The sequence below is a fragment of the Myotis yumanensis genome, unplaced genomic scaffold (assembly GCF_028538775.1).
Source record: "Myotis yumanensis isolate MYYU_CA2020_CCGP unplaced genomic scaffold, mMyoYum1.0.hap1 SCAF_10, whole genome shotgun sequence".
In the NCBI taxonomy this organism is placed as follows: Eukaryota; Metazoa; Chordata; class Mammalia; order Chiroptera; family Vespertilionidae; genus Myotis; species Myotis yumanensis.
In genome coordinates, this window is record NW_027223761.1 from 1,590,483 (window position 1) to 1,609,884 (window position 19,402).

The 19,402-nt window shown below is 54.8% G+C and overlaps 1 protein-coding gene across 2 annotated transcripts in view; it reads left to right on the forward strand.

The window, feature by feature from the left end:
* The window catches only part of AP2A2 (adaptor related protein complex 2 subunit alpha 2), a 46,639-nt gene that overhangs the window by 2,312 nt on the left and 24,925 nt on the right, over window positions 1-19,402 (forward strand). For both annotated transcript variants that reach the window (XM_070427145.1, XM_070427146.1), the window contains exon 2: window positions 16,019-16,087. In XM_070427145.1, coding sequence (XP_070283246.1) covers window positions 16,019-16,087 — 69 coding nt within the window. The remainder of the gene's footprint in view (window positions 1-16,018; window positions 16,088-19,402) is intronic.

Here is a 19,402-nt window from a genome sequence, read left to right on the forward strand (position 1 = left end):
CCCCCAGCCCTGGGAATTGGACGGGTGACCTCCAGGCCACACCGCGGGCCCTTCTGAGCCGCTTTCCTCAGTTACCCCCCTGGAGACCTTTCAGAGCCGCCCTCACGTTCGTCTGCTTCTGGCCGACTGGCTGGGGACAGGGCACCCCAAGCGTGGGCAGCGCTGAGTGGCGCCAGCGTTTGTGAAACGCACAGGGAGTGAGCCAGTCCAGCGCCTCCATTCGCCCACCCTTCCTGACAGGCCCCAGGGCCACTGGATCAGCTCATGTGCGCTCAGCGTGCGAGCTAGTGAGCTGTTCTCCTTTAATTGGCGTTAAAAAAACGCTGTTTTTATTTAGTCCCACTTTTAAAATAATTCTCTATTTTTTTATTTATTAAAAATATTTTTATTGATTTCAGAGAGGAAGGGAGAGGGAGAGAGAGAATCATTGATTGGCTGCCTCCTGCATCCCCCTACAGGGATCAAGTCTGCAACCCGGTCACGTGCCCCTGACCGGAAGTGAACACCCTTCAGTTGCTGCTCTAGCCACTGAGCCAAACCGGCTAGGGTTACAATTCTTTATTTTGAAACAAATACAGACTGATAGGCTGTTGCACAGAAATGGACAGGGCGTTGCCTTCACTCGGCCTCCCTAAGGTAGAAGTCTCCCTAACAGTACAGTTTCAACGCCGGGACGCTGACGCTGACACGGGCGTATTCATACTTCACCAGTATTAGTGCACTGACATGCATCGTGCGTGTGTGTGTGTGTGCGTGTGTGTGTGTGTGCGCGTGTGTGCGTGTGCGTGTGTGTGTGTGCGTGTGTGTGTGTGTGCGTGTGTGTGTGGCGGGGGCCCATGCGCTTCATCACGTGTAGCTTTGCGTGCATTGCATAACCCCCGCTCCATCAAGATACAGAGCTGTTTTGCATGGCAGAGCTCCTGTGCTCCCCGTGTAGCCAGACCTCCCCCAGCCACCCGTCTGTTCTCCATCCCTGCATCCCACCCCAGGGGGCTGTGCGAGGCTGTGGTGTGTCCTGTGCGATGGGCTGTTCTCACCCAGCACTGTGCCCTGAGGCCCATCCAGGCCAGCGCCCTGACTGGCGTTCCCTTCAGGCCATCGCGAGGAAGAAAGCACTGCTGAGATTGGGCGGATGACAGTTACTGCTGTTTACTCAGTTATTGGGACTGCTGTTTGCTCTGACACGTGTGATATGTGGCGAAGGAGAGTCATATGCAGTTGACCCTTAAACAATGGCGGGCGTTAGAGGCGCCGACCCCCGTGCGGTTGAAAATGCGCGTCTAACTTTTGATTCCCCAGAAACTGAACCACAGCTGTCCCTCAGCATCCCGGGGGGATTGGCTCCCGGACCCATGGGTACCCAAATCCTCGGATGCTCAAGTCCCTCATGTACAATGGTGTAGGTCCGGGCCTAGTCGGCCTCCACATCCGTGGATTCCCAGCTGTGGATGTGGAGCCCAGGGACACGGAGGGCCGACTGTACGTGTTGAGAGAAGTCCGTGTTCAGTGGATCTGCGCTTGTGTTGTTCAAGGGGCACCGGCATAACAATTAACACGTGCCCTCTGCACCGCCAGGCCTGCAGGGAAGGGAGAAGTGATGGTCTTCATTCTTGGGAGACCAGTCCCGGTGCCAGGGGCAGACCTGCCGCTCATCCCCCCGCTGGGTGGTGTGGCCACGGTGCAGGGTCGCGCTTGGAGGCGGTTTACTTCATGCCTCCCGGCGCTCCCGCAGATGAAGGGAACAAGTGGAGGTGTAATTAGCCATTTGGCAAAACCCTGACCTCCCAGTTCCTGGAGAAAGCATGCGGTTTCGCTGCGGGCGCTGCTGACCTGGCGGAGGATCCTCAGCGCTCCCGTCCCTGCGGTCGGCTGGAATGGCTCGGTGCATTGCGTTTCAGCGTGACTAAAGTTTAAAAAATGTTATTTGCTCATAGACCCATTGCATGAGTCAGACATTGGACATGGAGAAACTGCACATAAAAATTCAGATTCAGTGTAAACTTCCGTGTAAAAATTAAAGTCGGCCCTTGATTTTCCTGCATAGTAATAACCATCAGGATCAGAATTTGCCAGTCTGCGTTGTAACTTTTGAAGTTTGAAAAAAAAAAAAGTAAGATTCATTTTAGTCTTGACTGTACGGTTTAAAAACGCTGACTTTTTGAAAAAGAATGCTCCTCTGGCATCTTTTCTTTTGCACTCTCATGCATAATCTGCGATTCTTAGAAGCTGATTAAGGAAGTCTGTGACGGAGAAGGGTGAGGGGGGTGGGCCCCCCGGCAGGGGAGGAAGGAAAGGTTTGGTCCAGTTGAACGCTTCTGCCCAGGCTGGTGGTTGCCGCTTGTAGGAGCGGCTGTGTGTCCTTCCCATGTCCCCCTGGCTGCTCTGAAGGGAGATAACTCTTTTGTGACAAGTGGTCATGTCCTGGCGATAAGTGTTCTCACGCTGGAGCCTTAGAATTGCTTTTCTTTCCTCTTAAAATGATTTTTACTCTGTTTTTTTGGCAGCAGTGTGTGTCAGGATTTTGTTTTCGCAGAGTTATTGGAAAGACCATCTTTGTGGGACTCAATGGCATGTCCTTGGCTTTTAAAGTGTCAAATCGAGTCAGACCAGAGGGCGGGTTTGAGGGGTTTGCACCAGCGTGACTGGGGAGCACGACTCTGGCGTGTGCTCCCGGGACGGGCCCTGAGCTCCTCAGGATCCTACCTGCTCGTTCCTGCAGGTTCTTGGGGCGAGGCCGTCCTCCTGTAGCGCACATTTCAACACTTGGAGGGCTCCAGACACCGAGCGTCTATTTCTGTACGTCTCTGGCGGACTGGTTTGGCCAAGAGGCTGGCCCTGCGCTGCCCCACCGCTCTGGTGGCCGCCCTGGCCGTGCGGTGTTCACCAGGTGCTTCCAGGATGCGCGGTGATGGCCACACACTGTGCTTCCTCGGAAAGCCTGAGCGTGTGGGATTCTGGGACAGATTGGGCTTAGGTTTTGGATCTGGAATGCTCCTGGGCCTGTTTGTGACCTACTGTGTGGGGTTCAGAGAAGTGTCCCCCTGAGGAGCTCAGACGTGCACTCACCTTGATGGAGCACCTCCCGAACACACAGGAGAGGAAGAGGCACCAGGTGGACGTGGTGGGCCCTGGCCCCAGGGGTTCTCTGGTTTAGAGGTGGGCAGGTCCTAGAGGGAGGCGGTCCCAAGTCAGACCTTGGCGTGCTTCCTGTTGGCCTGTGGCCTTTAGTCTTTTTCTGTGGAAGTGTGTCTACCCCCTCCTACCCCATCGAGTGTGATGACATGCACGCAGGGCACACAGGCACAGCCCTCGGGTCTCGCCCTCACTGGTCAGCACGGTCGCTTCATCGTGAACCCGGGGTGGGGGTGGGGGGGAAGCGGTCAGCCACAGAGGGCGGGGCATGGAGCACGTTAACGGAGGTTCCCAGCTTCACATGAACGGATGCTACTCACAGGCAAACAGAGGGCAACTGGTGGCCAACGCTCCATGGCAAAGCTGTACGTACCTGCCGATCCTGCGTTCGCCTTCTTCCCGTCTTCCCGACTTCGGTGTGAAAGCTGACATGGCTGAAATGTCATGAGATGCAGCGTGTGCCGTCGTGTTGAGGAGAATTTCTGGCCAGAAGTTCAAGCGGTGCTCCCCGTGGAGGTGGGCGCTGAGGCTGAGCTAGAACGGGCTCCTGTGCTGCGGTCCAGGGGCTGGAGGGTTCTGCCCAGAGGCAGGAAGTGGCCTGTTCTCCACCGGAGACTGAGTTGGGAAGAGGACCCGAGTGTGGCGACAGTGAGGGCACGTGGGGGAAGGGAGGCGAGTCCTAGCCTTGCCCAGCGTGCTGCTGGGTCCACCGGTGCAGCTGACTCTGGTCCCACCTGCCTCCACACATCACTTCCTGCCAACCCTTCATCGTCTTCCTTCAGCGTTGTTGGCAGAGAGGAGCGAGGTGGGGCACCGTCACCCAGGAATGAGAGTTTGGCAGTGGGTCAGGGAGCTGCTGGGTGGGTCCAGTGCCTCTTCTGTGGGGGTGGGTTCGGCAGATTGAAGAAGGGCAGGGAGGCCTGGCTGGGTGGCTCAGTGGGTTAGGGCACATACAAGAAGCAACCAATGGATGTGTGAATCAGCGCAAAAACAAGACAGCGTTCCTCTCTCTCTCAAAAAAAAAATTTTTTTTTTTAAAAGAAACAAAGAAGGGCAGGGATGTGTCCACACCCACCCTGGCCCCCAGACGGACAGGATCGCCTTGGCCGCGAGGCCGAGACCTTCTCCCCGCGCGTTCGGTGGAGCTCCCTCAGCCTCCTGCGCCTCAGAGCTGCTGGCTGTGCTGGCTGTGGTCACACTCCCCCAGGGGTGCGGACAGCCCCTGGTTCAGTCCCCTCTCCCACCTTTGCCCGCCGGGGCCTGCAGAGCCTGAGGTCTCAGCCCAGTGAGGTGGGTGGTGCACCGTCCTGGTCCTCGGAGTTGGGACGCGGCCGTGAGGTGTGCCTGCGGGTGGCTGAAAGGAGGCCAGCGTCCCCGGGGGCCGCCTGGTGTTTGTTTCGTCCTGTCGGGTGCTTTTCTTACGTTAAAATCCTTCTGGGGGCGACCAGGGCTCTGCTCAGAGGGGGTGCCTGGAGCACTTAGCCCCTGAGGCTGCGTAGGGGGTTTAGGTTTGCATTTTCTGTGGCCAGCCCTCCTCCATGGGATGTGGTTGAGAGAGCAGCTTGGAAAGCACTAAAAACAACACTGAATTGATGTTGACTGTCTTTTAAAATAGCCAATAGAGAATCATAGCAAGAAAATGACTATTTTGGAACATTTTTGAATTGCATTTATTGCTCTTGAAAAATACAGTTCTGTAGTTTTTTTCTCTCTTTTTAAAAATTGATTTTTAGAGAAAAGGGAGAGGGTTAGAGAGAGAAATATCAATGAAAGAAAGATGATCAATCAGTTGCCCGCTGCATGCTCTAACCACTGAGCCACCGGCCAGGGTGGAAACCACCGTTTCATCTCGTCTGTGCAGGTTTGTCGTTGCCTGAGGTGGGAGGGTCAGTCCTGTGGTTACACTGGCTTCTGAGGAGCGTCTGGGCTGGTGTTAGAGCAGGAGACAGGCAGTCACTGTGGCGTGAGTGCGGGTCACCACCAGGTGGTCACACTGCCACACGCTCCTTCCTGTGGGCAGGTGTGCTCCCGGCACCAGCCCTTCATGTATGCACCTGAGCTGCATGGGACCTTTGACATTAGTATTTGGTTCTCCTCTCTACCGACCGGGAAACTGAGGTGCAGGAGCCCGTAGAGCCCATGGAGACCCACGTCTCTCAGAACCCCAGTGCTGGGCTAGTTCTGCCAGAGGGGCCAGCGGGTGGGTCGGGGAGGACTGAGCTGGAGAACCTGGTGTGGGGGTTAATGGGGATGACTGGGAACCGGGAGTCTCACCGCACTGAGTTTTGCTGTAGATCAGTGGTTCTCAACCTTGGCTGCGCATTAGAATCACCTGGGAATCTTTTTAAAATCCTGATTTCTGGGCCTCATCCTCCGGAAATTCTGTTTCTTTGTTATGGGGTGGGGCCACAACATGAGTAACAAAGAAACAGAATTTCCGGAGGATGAGGCCCAGAAATCAGGATTTTAAAAAGATTCCCAGGTGATTCTAATGCGCAGCCAAGGTTGAGAACCACTGCTGTAGAGGAAAGAGGAGCTGCTGACCGCTGAGGGCACAGGGTGTGGCTCTCTGCGGCCCCAGCAAACCAGGCAGCTCTGCGCTCTGTCGCTCTGTCTTGCAGGTGGGAGCCGCCCACTGGGCCCAGCAGGACCTGAGCCCGTCCCTCTGGAGACTTGGGTGTGGCTTCCGCCCAGTCCCTGCTCTCAGTGGCAGACAGGCCACATTCCTTCTCAGGCCCCCAAGGCCCCTCCAGTGAACCCCCTTCAAGCCATGGATTTCTGACATGTCAGCCACATCCCCTGCCTCCAGGCAGAGTTCCCTGTAGGTAAGGGCTCATCTGATTAGACCAGGCGGCCAGCCCACGCCCACGAGACCAGCTCACTCCCTGCTTTAGTCACCTTGCAGGGCTCCTGTTGCCCTGGCGGGTAACTCACAGGATCCTTGCCTTAAGGTTAATTCACTCTTCAGCAAGCTTACTGAGCGCTGAAAACAGCGAAGCAGCAAGGATACCCTCACGTGTCTTGCCTTGAGTGAGGAAAGGAAAGTGAACAGTGTAACAGAGGACCTTCCAAACGACATTCAGAGGAAACAAAGCAGGGAAGGGGTGTGCCGGGCCCTGCAGTGCTGGCCGCTGGGTAGGGAGGCCGATGTGGCTGCAGCAGGAGTTGGGAGAGACCTGGGTGGAGGGGAGAGGCAGGAGCCAGTGGAGGGTGAGCAGGGGGGCTTAGCCTCAGAAGGCTCCTCTCACGGCCGCAGTGTTGAGGGCAGGGGAGGGGAGGGAAGGTAGGAGGCGAGTCAGGAGGTCTGAACCAGGTGAGAAAGGTGAGGACTCCTGGGAAGTGGGGGACTAGAGCCTGTTGGCAGGGTGATGAGGAGAAGGGCCAGGAGGAAGTGGAGGGGTGAGAGAGCAGAGGGGCAGGTGGAGGTGGGAGGAGGGAGCAGGGTCCCAGCTGCCAGTAAGGGGCGAGGTGGAGGAGAAGCAGATAGGCGAGCTGGTGGGCCTCCCTGGCTGCAGGTGTGAGGCCAGCCTGGCGACTGGGGGTGTGGGTTCCCAGGCGCCTCGCTGTGCAGGCTCAGGTGCCAGCTGGCCAAGAGCTGCGTTTGGCGGGGAGGGGTTCGCTCAGCAGGTGCAGTGATGGAGGAGGAGGGGCGGGCTGATGATGTGCTGGGGCTGAAGCTGGCCAAGAGGACAGGAGGGGGAGACATGGTGGGTCGTGGGTCCTGGGGGCAGTGGGTGTTGGGAGTTTGCACCTGGTGGAGGAGCTGAGAGGTCGGGGCTGGTGGGCGCCTGCATTGGAGTGTGCGGGGGTGACTGTTGGAGGGGCTGGGGTGGGGACCGGACCACCTGAGGAGCCGTGGTTGGCGGTGGGGGGTGGTCATGTGCCGGAGTATTTATCACGAAGGGTGGGGAGAGGGGTGCTGTGGTAGTAACTGGGCAGGTCTTCCCAGTTGTATGCATTTTTGTCCTTTTGTTGTTCTAGTCTTTTCCCCAATTAAATGTTTTAAAAAATGTAAAATCTGAGAATGTAGTTTAAGCAGTTGACTGAACACATGACCCTCCTCGTCCCATCCTGGCCCTCAGAGTCAGTCATTCTCATTTTATAGCCCTTTCTTCTCTCATCTTTAAGATGTGATTGCTTACCAATTCTAAGTCACATGTTCATATGGCCGATGAGTGTCCCCCCAATCATGGTTTATTGATTACCTGAGCTTCCTTCTCCCGTTCTCTAATGCAGGGGTGGGGAACATCCGGTCCGGGGGCTGTAGAAGGTCTGCAAAACCAGCCCTGCCAAGGCACTGGGGGGAGTTAATTACATGTTGGACGTCCTATAGCAGGCTCATGTGTAAGTTGGTAATTTTGTGTGGCCTGTGAATGATGTCATAACTATCCAAATGGCCCTTGGCAGGAAAAAGGTCCCCCACCCCTGCTCTGATATGTTGCAGTATTTGATCGCATTAATGAATAGCATTTAATTCGTGTCTGAAAATACTCTTCTCAGCCGAGAAGGGCTCAACTTTTAATTTCTTGGAGTTAGCTGTTGCCTTTGCTTGGTTACTTTTTCAGGCACCTGTTGCCCTGCAGCCCCGTTTTGGGACGTGACTGTGACAGCCTCTGTGTGGGGGGACAGCCAGGCAGCCTCAGTCCCCACCCTGGTGGGCACGCCCTGCTGGATGGGCTGCTCTGGGACTTCCGGCCACCGTGGAGGGTCTGCTTCTGGCTGGACCTTTTCTTTGGGGACCCAGTTGTCTGTGCTCTGGGCCTGGGTGCGTCTGCACTCAGGGGGGTGGATGTCCTGGTGCAGCTGAGAAAGATGATGCAGGAGCTGAAACAGTTTTGAGATTTTGCATTTTTTAAAGTATTTATTACTTTCACACTTGATTGGCTGGGGTAGAAGTCCAGGCTGGGAGTGGCTCTCCCTGGCCCAGTGGTCTGGATGCGAGGACACTGTGCCCAGGCGTGGCCAGGGCGGCCACACTCCCTCTGGAAACTCGTGCTCTGGGTTTGGGTTGTTTTTTGACAATTTCCTTTCACCTGCTCTTGTTCAGTAATCTGCTAATAGTAGACATTCGGGCCTCTTGCCTTACATTTTCTGAACGTTTTCTCTCATTTCTCATTCCTCTGTCTTTGTGGTGCTCTGTTTCCTGAGGCTCAGCTTGGTCCTCTGGCCCTGGTTTTGGAGTTTGGATTTCTGCTCTCACTTTCAATTCGAGGGCTTCCTTATTGTCCAAGGCTCCTTCTTCGGTGGCATCTGGCCCTTAAAGCCGTGTCTTCTCTTGTTCTTGTCAGAGTGCTGGCTGTTTTGGAGTGTCCTCTTCTCATGGCCTCTGTGGGGACCCTCTCTTAGGCTTGTTGTGGTCTCTGGCTCATGCGGAGGGCCCTTCTGGACGCCCGTTGGTTGGTGTCCGTCCACTAATAGGTGCCAGCATGGCCAGCATGGGCAGGGCTCCGGCAGGGCTCCCGGCACGGTGCCAGCGGAGGGTCCCTGCAGCCATCCTCGGAGCAGCCCCAGTCTCGCCTGGTTGCGGGGGAGGTGGGTCAGCCTGCTGCTGTTCTCGAGGGGTGTCTCCATCAGCGAGCCCGCCATGCAGCGTGCTGCCTTGCGCCCAGCCCGGCACCCGGTCTCACTGGGCTTGGCACGTCTGTGTTCCTGCTGGGGTTGGGGCCTGGCTCAGGGTCTGGGGCGGGACCTGCTGTTCCTTTCATGGACGTCCGGCCTCTGCTCCTGATGCTGCTCCTCAGGCACCTGGCACCTCCAGTTCCCCATCCCTTCAGGCCTCTGTCCGACCCCTCTTCCCCCCGCAGGCAGCTGGGTCCCAGTTAGGCTGAGTCACTTATCCCATGACCAGCTCTGTCCAGTGTCCAAAGTGTGATACAGTCTTCTCCTTTTCAATATGGTTTTGACTAATTTTCTATATTACACACACACACACGCACACGCCTTCATGACCATAAGGCCATTGCTTATTCTTTGGATTAATCACTGCGTGAGAGAAGGCCTTGGGAAAGAATAATTTAACTTTTTGTACTTTTTCTTTTTAATTTTAAATGAAGTAATAACACCTTTTATTCAATCTAATTTGGACAGCAGTTCTCATTGTAGAGCTTGTTCGTGTGTTTCTAATGGAATTTTAAAGAGAACATGGGATTCTGGGGCATTTTCTCTGGGTCTTACCTGAAGCAAGTACGCGGAGGCCTCGTTTCCCGCTGCGCAGAGCGGGGCCTGCTCCTATGGGGGAGTGTGCGTCTCTGAAACCCAGGACTCAGAGCGAGGAGGTGGGCGCCGAGAGGGCTTGTCTCCTACACGCCATCTGGGCAGCCAGCAGTTGCTTGCCGGTAACGGGATGCAGTGAGTGGAAGTTTCTTTGTGGTTGCCCAGTATCGATCGCCACTGCTGTTGGTAATGAGTCACCAGAGGAGTTTGGATATCTAAATTGCCAGAGTTACTTTAGACCCTGAACTTCAACTTTTAAAAATAGAAACGTCCTTTAGAACATGCTTCCTGGTGTACAGGACGAGGGACCGACCCCAGGAGGCCTCTGAGGGTGCTGCCTGGGACCCACCTTCTGAGGGGAGAAACTGGGTGGCGAAGAGCTGGTTCTGCTCAGGACGTGGGGCCAGTGCAGTTGGAGTGCGGGGGTGGGGGGTAGGGGTGGGGGCGGGGCAGACACGGAGTCAGACTTCTGGGCTCTCAGGCCTGGCAGCGAGCCTGCGCTTCTCTGAGGGAGTGACAGCCCTGATTATATGTAAAGGATGCTTCGCTTCTCTGCAGGGAGTAGAAGGGGAGTAGTAAGGGAGGCCCGAGTGGAAGGGGAGGCTGCTACAGTCTAGATAAGAGGTGTTGGTGACAGTGGAGGTGGTGGGGGTGGAGCAGTCACTCGGAGGAAGGATGGGCGAGGTCTGACAGGTGGCCGGGAGGAGCTCAGAGGCACTGTGTGGATTAAAGAGCAGAGATTGGCAGAGTGGATTTAAAAAACACATGATCCAACTATATACTGTGATCAAGAGGCACTATAGATTAAAAGACACAAATAAAAGATACCAGAAGAGACCCGAGCGGCTGTGTTGATATCAGACAAAGTAGACTTTAAGGCAAAAATTATTTTTAGGGACATAGAAGAACATTTTATTTTACTTTTTAAATGTATTTTTATTTATTTTAGATCGAGAGGGGGAGAGAGAGAGACATCAATGATGAGAGAGAATCATGGATCGGCTGCCTCCTGCATGCCTCCCACTGGGGATCGAGCCCACAACCTGGACATGTGCCCTGATGGGGAAGCAAACTGTGACCTCCTGGTTCATAGGTTGATGCTCAACCACTGATCCATGCCAGCCAGGCTAGAAGAACATTTTATAATGATTAAGGGTCAACCCCTTGAGGAGATTATAGGCATATCTACACCTAATAACAGTCCCTATATACATGGAGAAGGGAGCAATAGACAATCTGGTGATGGTGGGAGACCTTAACCCCCTATTTTCAGAAATCGGTACCACATTTAGACAGGTTAGCAGTCAGTGGAAGACTCACACACTGTAGGCCAGCTGTCCTCCCAGACACCCACAGACTCTCCCCTTCCCAAGGAGAGAAGACGTCCTCTCAGTGCACAGGAATGCCCTGCGGGATAGGCCAGATGCTGGGCCTGAGTCTCAACACATTTCACAGGGCTGGACGCACACAAAGTCTATTCTGCAACCACAGGAAGAGTGAGAAGCCAGGAGCCAGGAGGACATTCCTAAACCTGGACATTAAACAGCCTCCGATATAACCAGTGGGGCAAAGAAGGGAGATTAAAAACATACTTTGAGATGAATGAAAATAAAAATAGACCCAAACTGACCAAGAGAAGAGAAAAAAGGCTTAGATGACTACAATCAGGAGAGAGAAGGGACTTTATTAGTGAATTTGCAGAAATAAAAAGGAGTATAACGGAGTATCATGAATAGTAATTGTGTGCCAAAAATTAGCTAACTTAGATAAGATGGAGAAATTCCTGGAAAGACATAAACGAAACTGACTAAAGAAAAATAAATCTGAACAGGCTGATAACAAGAAAAGAGATTGAATTATTAATTTAAAAACTTTCCACAAGAACAAACCCTGGCCCAGATGGCTTCATGCATGAATTCTACCAAACACTTCAATGATCAGTTCCAATCTTTACAAACTTTGAAAAATAGAAGGGGAGAGAACGCTTCCCAGCTCATCCTGGGAGGCCAGTGTCCCCAACACCAAAGCCAGAAAGAGACATCGCAGCCGGAAGACCAAAGGCCAGCTTCTCTGTGAAGGCAGACGCTCAGCCTCAGTGCAGTGTCCGGGCGGCTGTTCCTGGTGTAAGGACACAGGGATTGATGGGAGAGGATTGAGAGTACAGAAATAAACCTTAACACGTGCTGCAAGTCACTAAGCATCCGAGAGATGCAAATCAAAACGACAATGCGGTACCATCTCACACCTGTCAGAATGGCTGTCATCAACAAATCAACAAACGACAAGTGCTGGTGAGGATGTGGAGAAAAAGGAACCCTCTTGCACTGCTGGTGGGAATGCAGACTGGTGCAGCCACTGTGGAGAACAGTATGGAGTTTCCTCAAAAAACTAAAAATGGAACTCCCATTTGACCCAGTGATCCCACTTCTAGGAATATATCCCAAGAAAACAGAAACCTCAATCAGAAAGGATATATGCATCCATATGTTCATAGCAGCACAATTCACCATAGCTAAGATTTGGAAACAGCCTAAGTGCTCATCAGCAGATGAGTGAATTAGAAAACTGTGGTACATCTACACAATGGAATACTACGCTGTGGTAAAAAAGAAGGAATTCTTAACATTTACAACAGCATGGATGGAACTGGAGAGCATTATGCTAAGTGAAATAAGCCAGTCGGAGAAAGGTAAATATCACATGATCTCACTCATTTGTGGAATATAATGAACAACATAAACTGATGAACAAAAACAGATCCAGAGACAGAGAAGCATCGATCAGACTGTCAGACCTCAGAGGGAAGGTAGGGGAGGGTGGGGGAAGGGGGAGAGATCAACCAAGAGACTTGTATGCATGCATATAAGCCTAACCAATGGACACAGACACCAGGGGGGTTGAGGGCATGAGTGGGGGTGGGGTGGGGGGCAATGGGGGGATAAGGACACATATGTAATACCTTAATCAATAAAGAAAAAAAATTAAAAAGAAAAAAAAACACTTTACATTTTAATCAGTTACTTTTATTAAAATATATTTTTATTGATTTCAGAGAGGAAGGGAGAGGGAAAGAGAGATAGAAACATCATTGATGAGAGAGAATCATGGATCGGCTGCCTCCTGCATGCCTCACACTGGGGATGGAGCCCACAACCCAGGCATGTGCCCTGACCTGGAAACGAACCCTGACCTCCTGGTTCATGGGTTGACGCTCAACCCCTGAGCCACGCCGGCCGGGCTCAGTCAGTTGATTTTTGACCAGAGTGCCAAGGCAATCCGGTGGGGAAAAGTAGTTTTTTAAGCCAGTGGTGCTGGCGTGACTGCGTAAACCACATGCAAAAGGCTGGAATGACCCTGCCCCACAGCACGCTCAGAGTTGACTCAGGATGTCAGCCCAGTACAGAAGCTGAGGCCATGGGACCAGGAACAGGAGTAAGTCTTTGTGAGCTTGAGGAATGGCTTCTTAGATGCGACAGAGGACAAGTGACAAGAATGGTGCCTTGACTTCCTCAAAACCAAAAACATGAAGAGACAACCCAAGAATGAAAGTATTTGAAAAGGCCGTATTCAGAATATTGAATTAAAAAGTGGACAAAGTATTTGAATTTGTTTCTCGAAAGTAGATACACAAATATCCAGTTGAGCACATTAAAAGCCATCAGGCAAATGCAGATCAAAACCACGATGAGATGCGGCCTCCCCCACCGGGATGGCGGTGCTGGAGGGACCGCAGTGACAAGCGTGGAGAACGGGGCCACCCTTCAGGAGAGCAGCTGTCACCCCTCAAACAGGAGCACAGTGACCGTGTGGCCCAGCAGTGCTGCTCCCGGGTGTGTCCACCCAAGAGAAACAAGAACCTGTTCACAGAAACTGGCCCATGAACATCCATAGCAACATTATTCATAGCAGCCAGAGAGGGGAAATGGCCCTGTCCGTCACGGAGGGTGTGGCATGTCCACATAATGTGATGTTTTTCAGCAAAGGGACGGCGCATTGGTCCTTCCTGCTGTGAACCAGCGAGGTGAAAGGAGCCTGTGAAAGGAGCCTCAGAAAGGACCCCGGGAGACTTTCGGGGGGGCGGGGGGGTGCAGCCGGGCCTGGGAGAGCCGAGGGGCTGCTGAGTGCTGCTGCCGGGCCCGCTCTCCCCAGGGTGACGCAGTTTTTACAGGACTGAGCGTGGTGGGGGAGGCACGGCTCTGAATGTCCCAAAGCCCGTGAACCGTGTGCTTTGAGTGAGCGGGTCGTGTGATGTGTGTATGTCCCAGCACAGCCGATGAGAGCCCGGGCATGGGTCGGGGTGGCGCGTGGCCTCGCCTCTGGCGTGAGCCCTCTGACTCGGAGAGCAGGTAGTCCAGTTGGGGAGTCTGCTCCAAGGCCCGTTTCTCGCGCTTTCCGGGAAAGGTGAGTGTCCTGTGCCACCACTTGGCGTGTGCTTTTTGCTTGTTCTGCTGGGTCCTCCTCACGCCCACTGATGGAGAAGCCGAGGCACAGAGAGGTGGCGTTGATGCCCAGGGTCAGTGCCGCCCAAGACCAGGCGGGCGGTGTGTCCTGGCTCAGTTGACCACTGTGCTGCCCGCCCTCAGAATAATGTTAGCAATATCTTCCTTCATAAACGCCCTTTTCGTCAGTTAGGGCTTTTGATGTACTCAGTGAATTCATTTTATACAAAGATTAAGTCTTTCTTTAGACCAAACTTTACTGTAAATGTCGGACTTAGTACTTTAACCTGGGTGATAGGCTCCTGCCCTCGGTGCTTCCAGGATATGAGACGGTCTGTTGGCTGGTTCAGCGCAAATCAGGAGGAAGCATTGGCTAGCGGGACGGCTGTTCTGAAACCCCAGGAGCTGTTAGCAAGTCCCGTGCCCAGGCTGCATTCTCCGCTGCTTGCTGGGCGCACAGGTGGCTTATTCTGGGCAGAGGTTGCGGCTAGTCCAGGTTACTCATTAGCCAGCAGAGCCCAAGTCCATCCTGGGATGCCTGTTATGAGCTTGGCGTCTTGAGCGGCCGACCGACCTGCCACATTTGAGATAGAGGTGGTGCGGGGTGGCACAGAGGTCAGACGGCAAGCCTGGTGAGGCCTGGCCCAGTGCCAGCTGATTCCTGAAGTCCGCAGAGGGCAGTAAACCCCGTACCTCCCCAGAGCAAGTTCTTTATCTGAAAATGTGAGCTTCCTGCTGGAGCCACTCCCAATAGTGTGGGTGGCCGAGTTGTGTGAGCCCTCTGTCTGGGAGGAGAGCAGCTGGAGTGAGCATGCGCTGGCGCCCTGAAGCCCACCAGCCGTGCCCAGGCTGCCCTCGCCCTGCAGGATGGCGGCCTCCTAACGTTGTCATTCCATGTGTCGATCTGTGGGTTGCCAGTCACCCCGCCACACTGGGCTTCCTTTACCACCTCCCCTTGGAGCGCTGCCTGTGACCAGTGTAGCACTTTGCTCCCACGGAATTCCCCTCGGGCGCTTGCAGGGTTTGACACTTGGGAGTAGCCTTGCTGCCTGGACTAAAAGGAGAGAAACCATCCAGTGACAGGCTCATGTTTGTGAGCTGGTCCTCCTGATCCTCATGCTGCTATTGCCACCATGAGAAGAGGGCATGGAGGTGACAGCCCAGTTAGTGGACATACCAGAGAGAAGCACGACACAGATTCCTGTGGACCTGTGAGAAGCACACACGCGCAGGCACACACAGACACAGACGCGCACAGGAGCACACAGAGGCATACACAGGCGCACACATAGAAGAACTCAGAGGTGCACATGCACACATGGCACACATAGTGTGCACACAGTGCACACTGGCACACACACAGGCACACAGACATAGGCATGCACACAGAGGCATGCAGGCCCGCACACAGGTGCACCGAGGCACACAGGTACGCACAGGCACACACAGGTACATACACAGAGGCACACAGAGGCGCACACAGGCACACACAGAGGCACACAGACATAGCCATGCACACAGAGGCACACAGGCACACACAGAGGCACATATACATAGGTATGTACACAGAGGCACACAGGCACGCACATAGGCACACACACAGGTGCACCGAGGCGCACAGGTACACACAGGCACACACAGGTACATACACAGAGGTACACAGAGGTGCACACAGGCGCACACACATGCATGCCCTCCTGTGCACAGTGCTTTGTCCACACTCCATGCAGGCTGTGAAGGCACGCATGTGTTTGTTGAATTAAGGCCAACCTAGCAGTAGGCCAGGGTGGAGGCAGAGCTCGACGGCCACTGTGTCCTGGAGAATCCCCGCACTTCACAGGAGCACAGGCGGCGAGCTCAGCGTGTGTAGGTTGGTGGGCTTCATCAGGAGAGACCATCGGACGCCTACAGTAGGCGGAGTTCATACCTTAAACATGACCTGCACCGTCAGGCACGCTGGGGGTAAACGATGAGCTGGGAAAAGCCCAGCAGGTGTTTGCGTGCTTCTCATTCCAAAAGGGGGAAAAAGGTGAACGAACGCTGGCGTTCAGGAGCTTGCCCGCCTGGACCCGAGGCCCGGCCCCGCTGCCACTGGCCCTGTTCGAGGCAGCTTGCTTTGCTCATCAGGCTTCTGAAAGCAGCGATTCTGCCTTTAACGTTCCGTGTCCGTCTCACCAGGGAACGGGTGTGTGTGGAGAAGGCAGTTAAAGAAACACATTTGTGTTCTTTTTTAGGCAAAAGTAAAGAAGCAGAAATAAAGAGAATAAACAAGGAGCTGGCAAACATTCGGTCAAAATTTAAAGGTAAGTGTGTGGGAGCCCTTCTGTGAAATGCTCTATTGTACACGCATGTAGGAGGGACGCAGTCTTTTTTTTCCACTTCAAACCAAAGCTAAGGTTTTAGTTCTGTTGCTCTCGTGCTGTTAGAAGTTAAGCATGTTTGAAGTCAGGCCACCGGTTATTCCCGACCTGTTAGACGTTTGTGTACTCGGCCAGACAGCGTGGCCCTTCCCAGGCCCCTAGCTCTTCCCGGAGCTGGGGGGACGCTCATCCGTGCCCCAAGCATGCGAGCCTGCCGACCCCGCCGACCCCACAGACCCCGCATGGGCTCGGAGTGGGAGCCTCAGATGAAGACCTGCATCCGAAGCCACTGGTTCCTCGTTTGGAGTTTTGTCAAGTGAGCCGAGCACTTCCCCTGCCAAAGCGTGTTCTGCCATGTTGATGACGCTACCTGATACACTCAGGTTGTGGGGACACACTTCCCCGAGCACCCACCTCATTTTGAAGAAGGTGGTGTCAATTTTCAGCTTTAAGGACTTGTGAAGCCTTAAGCCTGTAAGCCTTAGTTTCCAGTTAACTTGACGGGTTGGGGGCCTGGTTCCAGTCTCTGGGAGACTTTGGAGCCTGGCTGGCGTCGCCCAGGGACCATGGTGCAGGCGGGCTGGGGCCAACCCAGGCACCCGGCACAGGAGACAGGATTGCTTGGCGGTGGCTCCCTGTGCTGCCAGGTGATGGGGAAGCTAGCGGGGCTGGGGGGTTACTGACTGAGGTGCCCGCTGACCCTGGGGGTACTGTGCTGCCAGGTGATGGGGAAGCTAGCGGGGCTGGGGGGTTACTGACTGAGGTGCCCGCTGACCCTGGGGGGTACTGTGCTGCCAGGTGATGGGGAAGCTAGCGGGGCTCAGGGGTTACTGACGAGGGTGCCCCTGACCCCAGGGGAGTCCCGTGCTGTGATACTTCCAGCTGGGCCCAAGGCTGCTCTCGGTCCATGGAGCTCCTGAGATCATATGTGAAATGGTTTGCTTATGTGTGTATTTATGAGGGAGATGTCTGTAACTTTCATTGCTTAAAATTTTTTCATTTATCTTTTTTATTAAGACTTCATTTTTTCAAAGCAGTTTATGCTCCCAGCAAAATTAAGAGGACAGTATAGAGATTTCCCAGGTACACCTGCCCCCCCCGCCCCACGCCCCCAGACAGCCTCCCCCATGGACGTCCCCACCGGACGGTGACTTCCTTTCAGCCATGAGCCTGCACTGCCCGTCATCAGCACCCAGAGCCCACAGAGCATCAGGGCTCATCGTGCTGTTGGACATTCTGTGGGTTTGGACAGATGTGTCCACCTTTCAGTACTGCTGCCCTGACAAGCCGTGCCCACCCCTGCAGCCCTGAGCTGCTCCGCCCCCACAGCTCCACCTTTTCCGGAGCATCAGAGTCGGAGTCACAGACGGCTTCTGTCACGGCCTCTGTCACTCAGTCACATGCATCTAAGCTCCCTCCGGGTCTTTTCCTGACCTGATAGCTCATTTGTTTTTAGGGCTGAATGCCATCCCACTGTCCGATGGGCCCCATTTATTTACCCCTCGCCTCCGGAAGGCCATCGCGAGTGCTCCAGGCCTTGGCGGTGATGATAAAGCTGCTGTAAGCATCCGTGTGCAGGCTGTTTGTGCGCATGAATTTTCAGCTCCTTTGGGTAAATACCAAGGAGCACAATTGCTGGGTCCGACGGCGAGAAACCACCACCTGCCTGGCCAGGCGTCTGCACCATCTGCGTCCCCCGCACAGAGCCATCCCGCTGCCCCGCGCCCGCCCCACACATCTGTCCAAACCCACAGAATGTCAGTGCTGGATTCTGGCCGACGGGTGGGTGTGCAGAGGTGTCCCGTCGTCTTAATTGGCATTTCCCAGGCGACGGACGCTGTGGAGCAGCTCTGTGCTCACCGGCCTCCTGTGCGTCTCTGGGGTGGCACTGACGGCGCCCACGCTTCCTGAAGGGAGGGACTGTCACTGGTGGCAAGGTCTCTGCTCTGAGGCTTAGGAGCTATGTCACCTTGTCAAGTCCCTTAACCCTTGGTGCCTCTTTTCCGAGCTGTGAAATGGGACACTGATGCCCTTGGTGGGTTGTCCGTGAGCAGACCCTCGATGGGATCGCAGGACTAGTGAAAGTGCAGGGGGAGGCCCGTGGGTGGGGGCGGGAGGCAGCAGGGGGAGATGTGCCACTGTCCGTCTGCGCCGTGGAGTCGGGCATTGGGTGGGAACGTGGGAACAGTGAGTCCCTCGGCCACGCCATCACTTAGTCGTGGCTGGAAAGCCCAGGAAGGCAGACCGCCAGCAGGCCAGTCAGCTCACCACTGAAGGGAGGGCCATGCCTGCTGCCCAGATGGTCTGCGTGTGGACGCACGTAGACGCCTGTTTAGGACGGGAGTCCTGATACCTGTTAATCATGTTGTTATGGAAAGTCCCTGGCCCTTCAGATGGTGACTCTCCCAGCCGTCCATACAGATGCTTTGGGACAACACGATTGTATTGTTTCTTCCGCCTTCACGCCTCTCTAAGCCCAGCCGCCTGCGTAGAGAGGAGGCTGCCCCCTGTAGGTTAACCAGCTGGTGTTAACTGAGCTCGCGTGCGCCCTGACTAGTAGCAGACATGAGAACACCAGCCCTGTCTGCAGAGTGTGCTCTGGGGACTTGCACCCCTTATGGCAGGTTAGATGGTCTGGATCCGTGCTGTCCCTAGAAATTCTGTGCAGGTCACACGCAGACATGTGCAAATGTCCCAGGACTCTCGGTAAAGAAGGAAGGGAAGGCAGTGAGCTTTCATGCAATTGACCCAGCGGCACACCTGAAGCCCCTGCAGCGCGAACTGATGGGCAAGGAGAACCTGCGTGGTTCAGACTCTACCGAGGCTCCGGCACCGGGCGGGGCGGGGCGGGGGGTTTGCCTCGGAGCCCACCCTCTGCAGCAGCCACGGCTCAGGTGCTCGGGAGCCACTGCGGCCCAGACCAGCCCTTGGACTGAAAACAGCCTAAAAAGACCGTAGCATGGACACAGTCTGGAGAGCCTCCTCGAGGAAAAGGGCAGCGAGGCTGGGCCTTTCTAAGAGGAGGGGGCCCGCAGGGAGCGCTGCCGCCTGTGCGCCTCGCCTTGCTGCCGGGAGAGCTGAGAGCTGTGAGCCAGAGACCAGCAGGAAGCACATCTCCAGGGTAGTTATCAACCAGGTGACTTTGCCCTCCAGGGGCACCGGGCAAAGTCTGGAGACATTTTTGGCCATCACATCTCGGGGTGGGAGGGTGCTGCTGCCATCTAGTGGGGGGAGGCCAGGAGACTGCTGAACACCTTC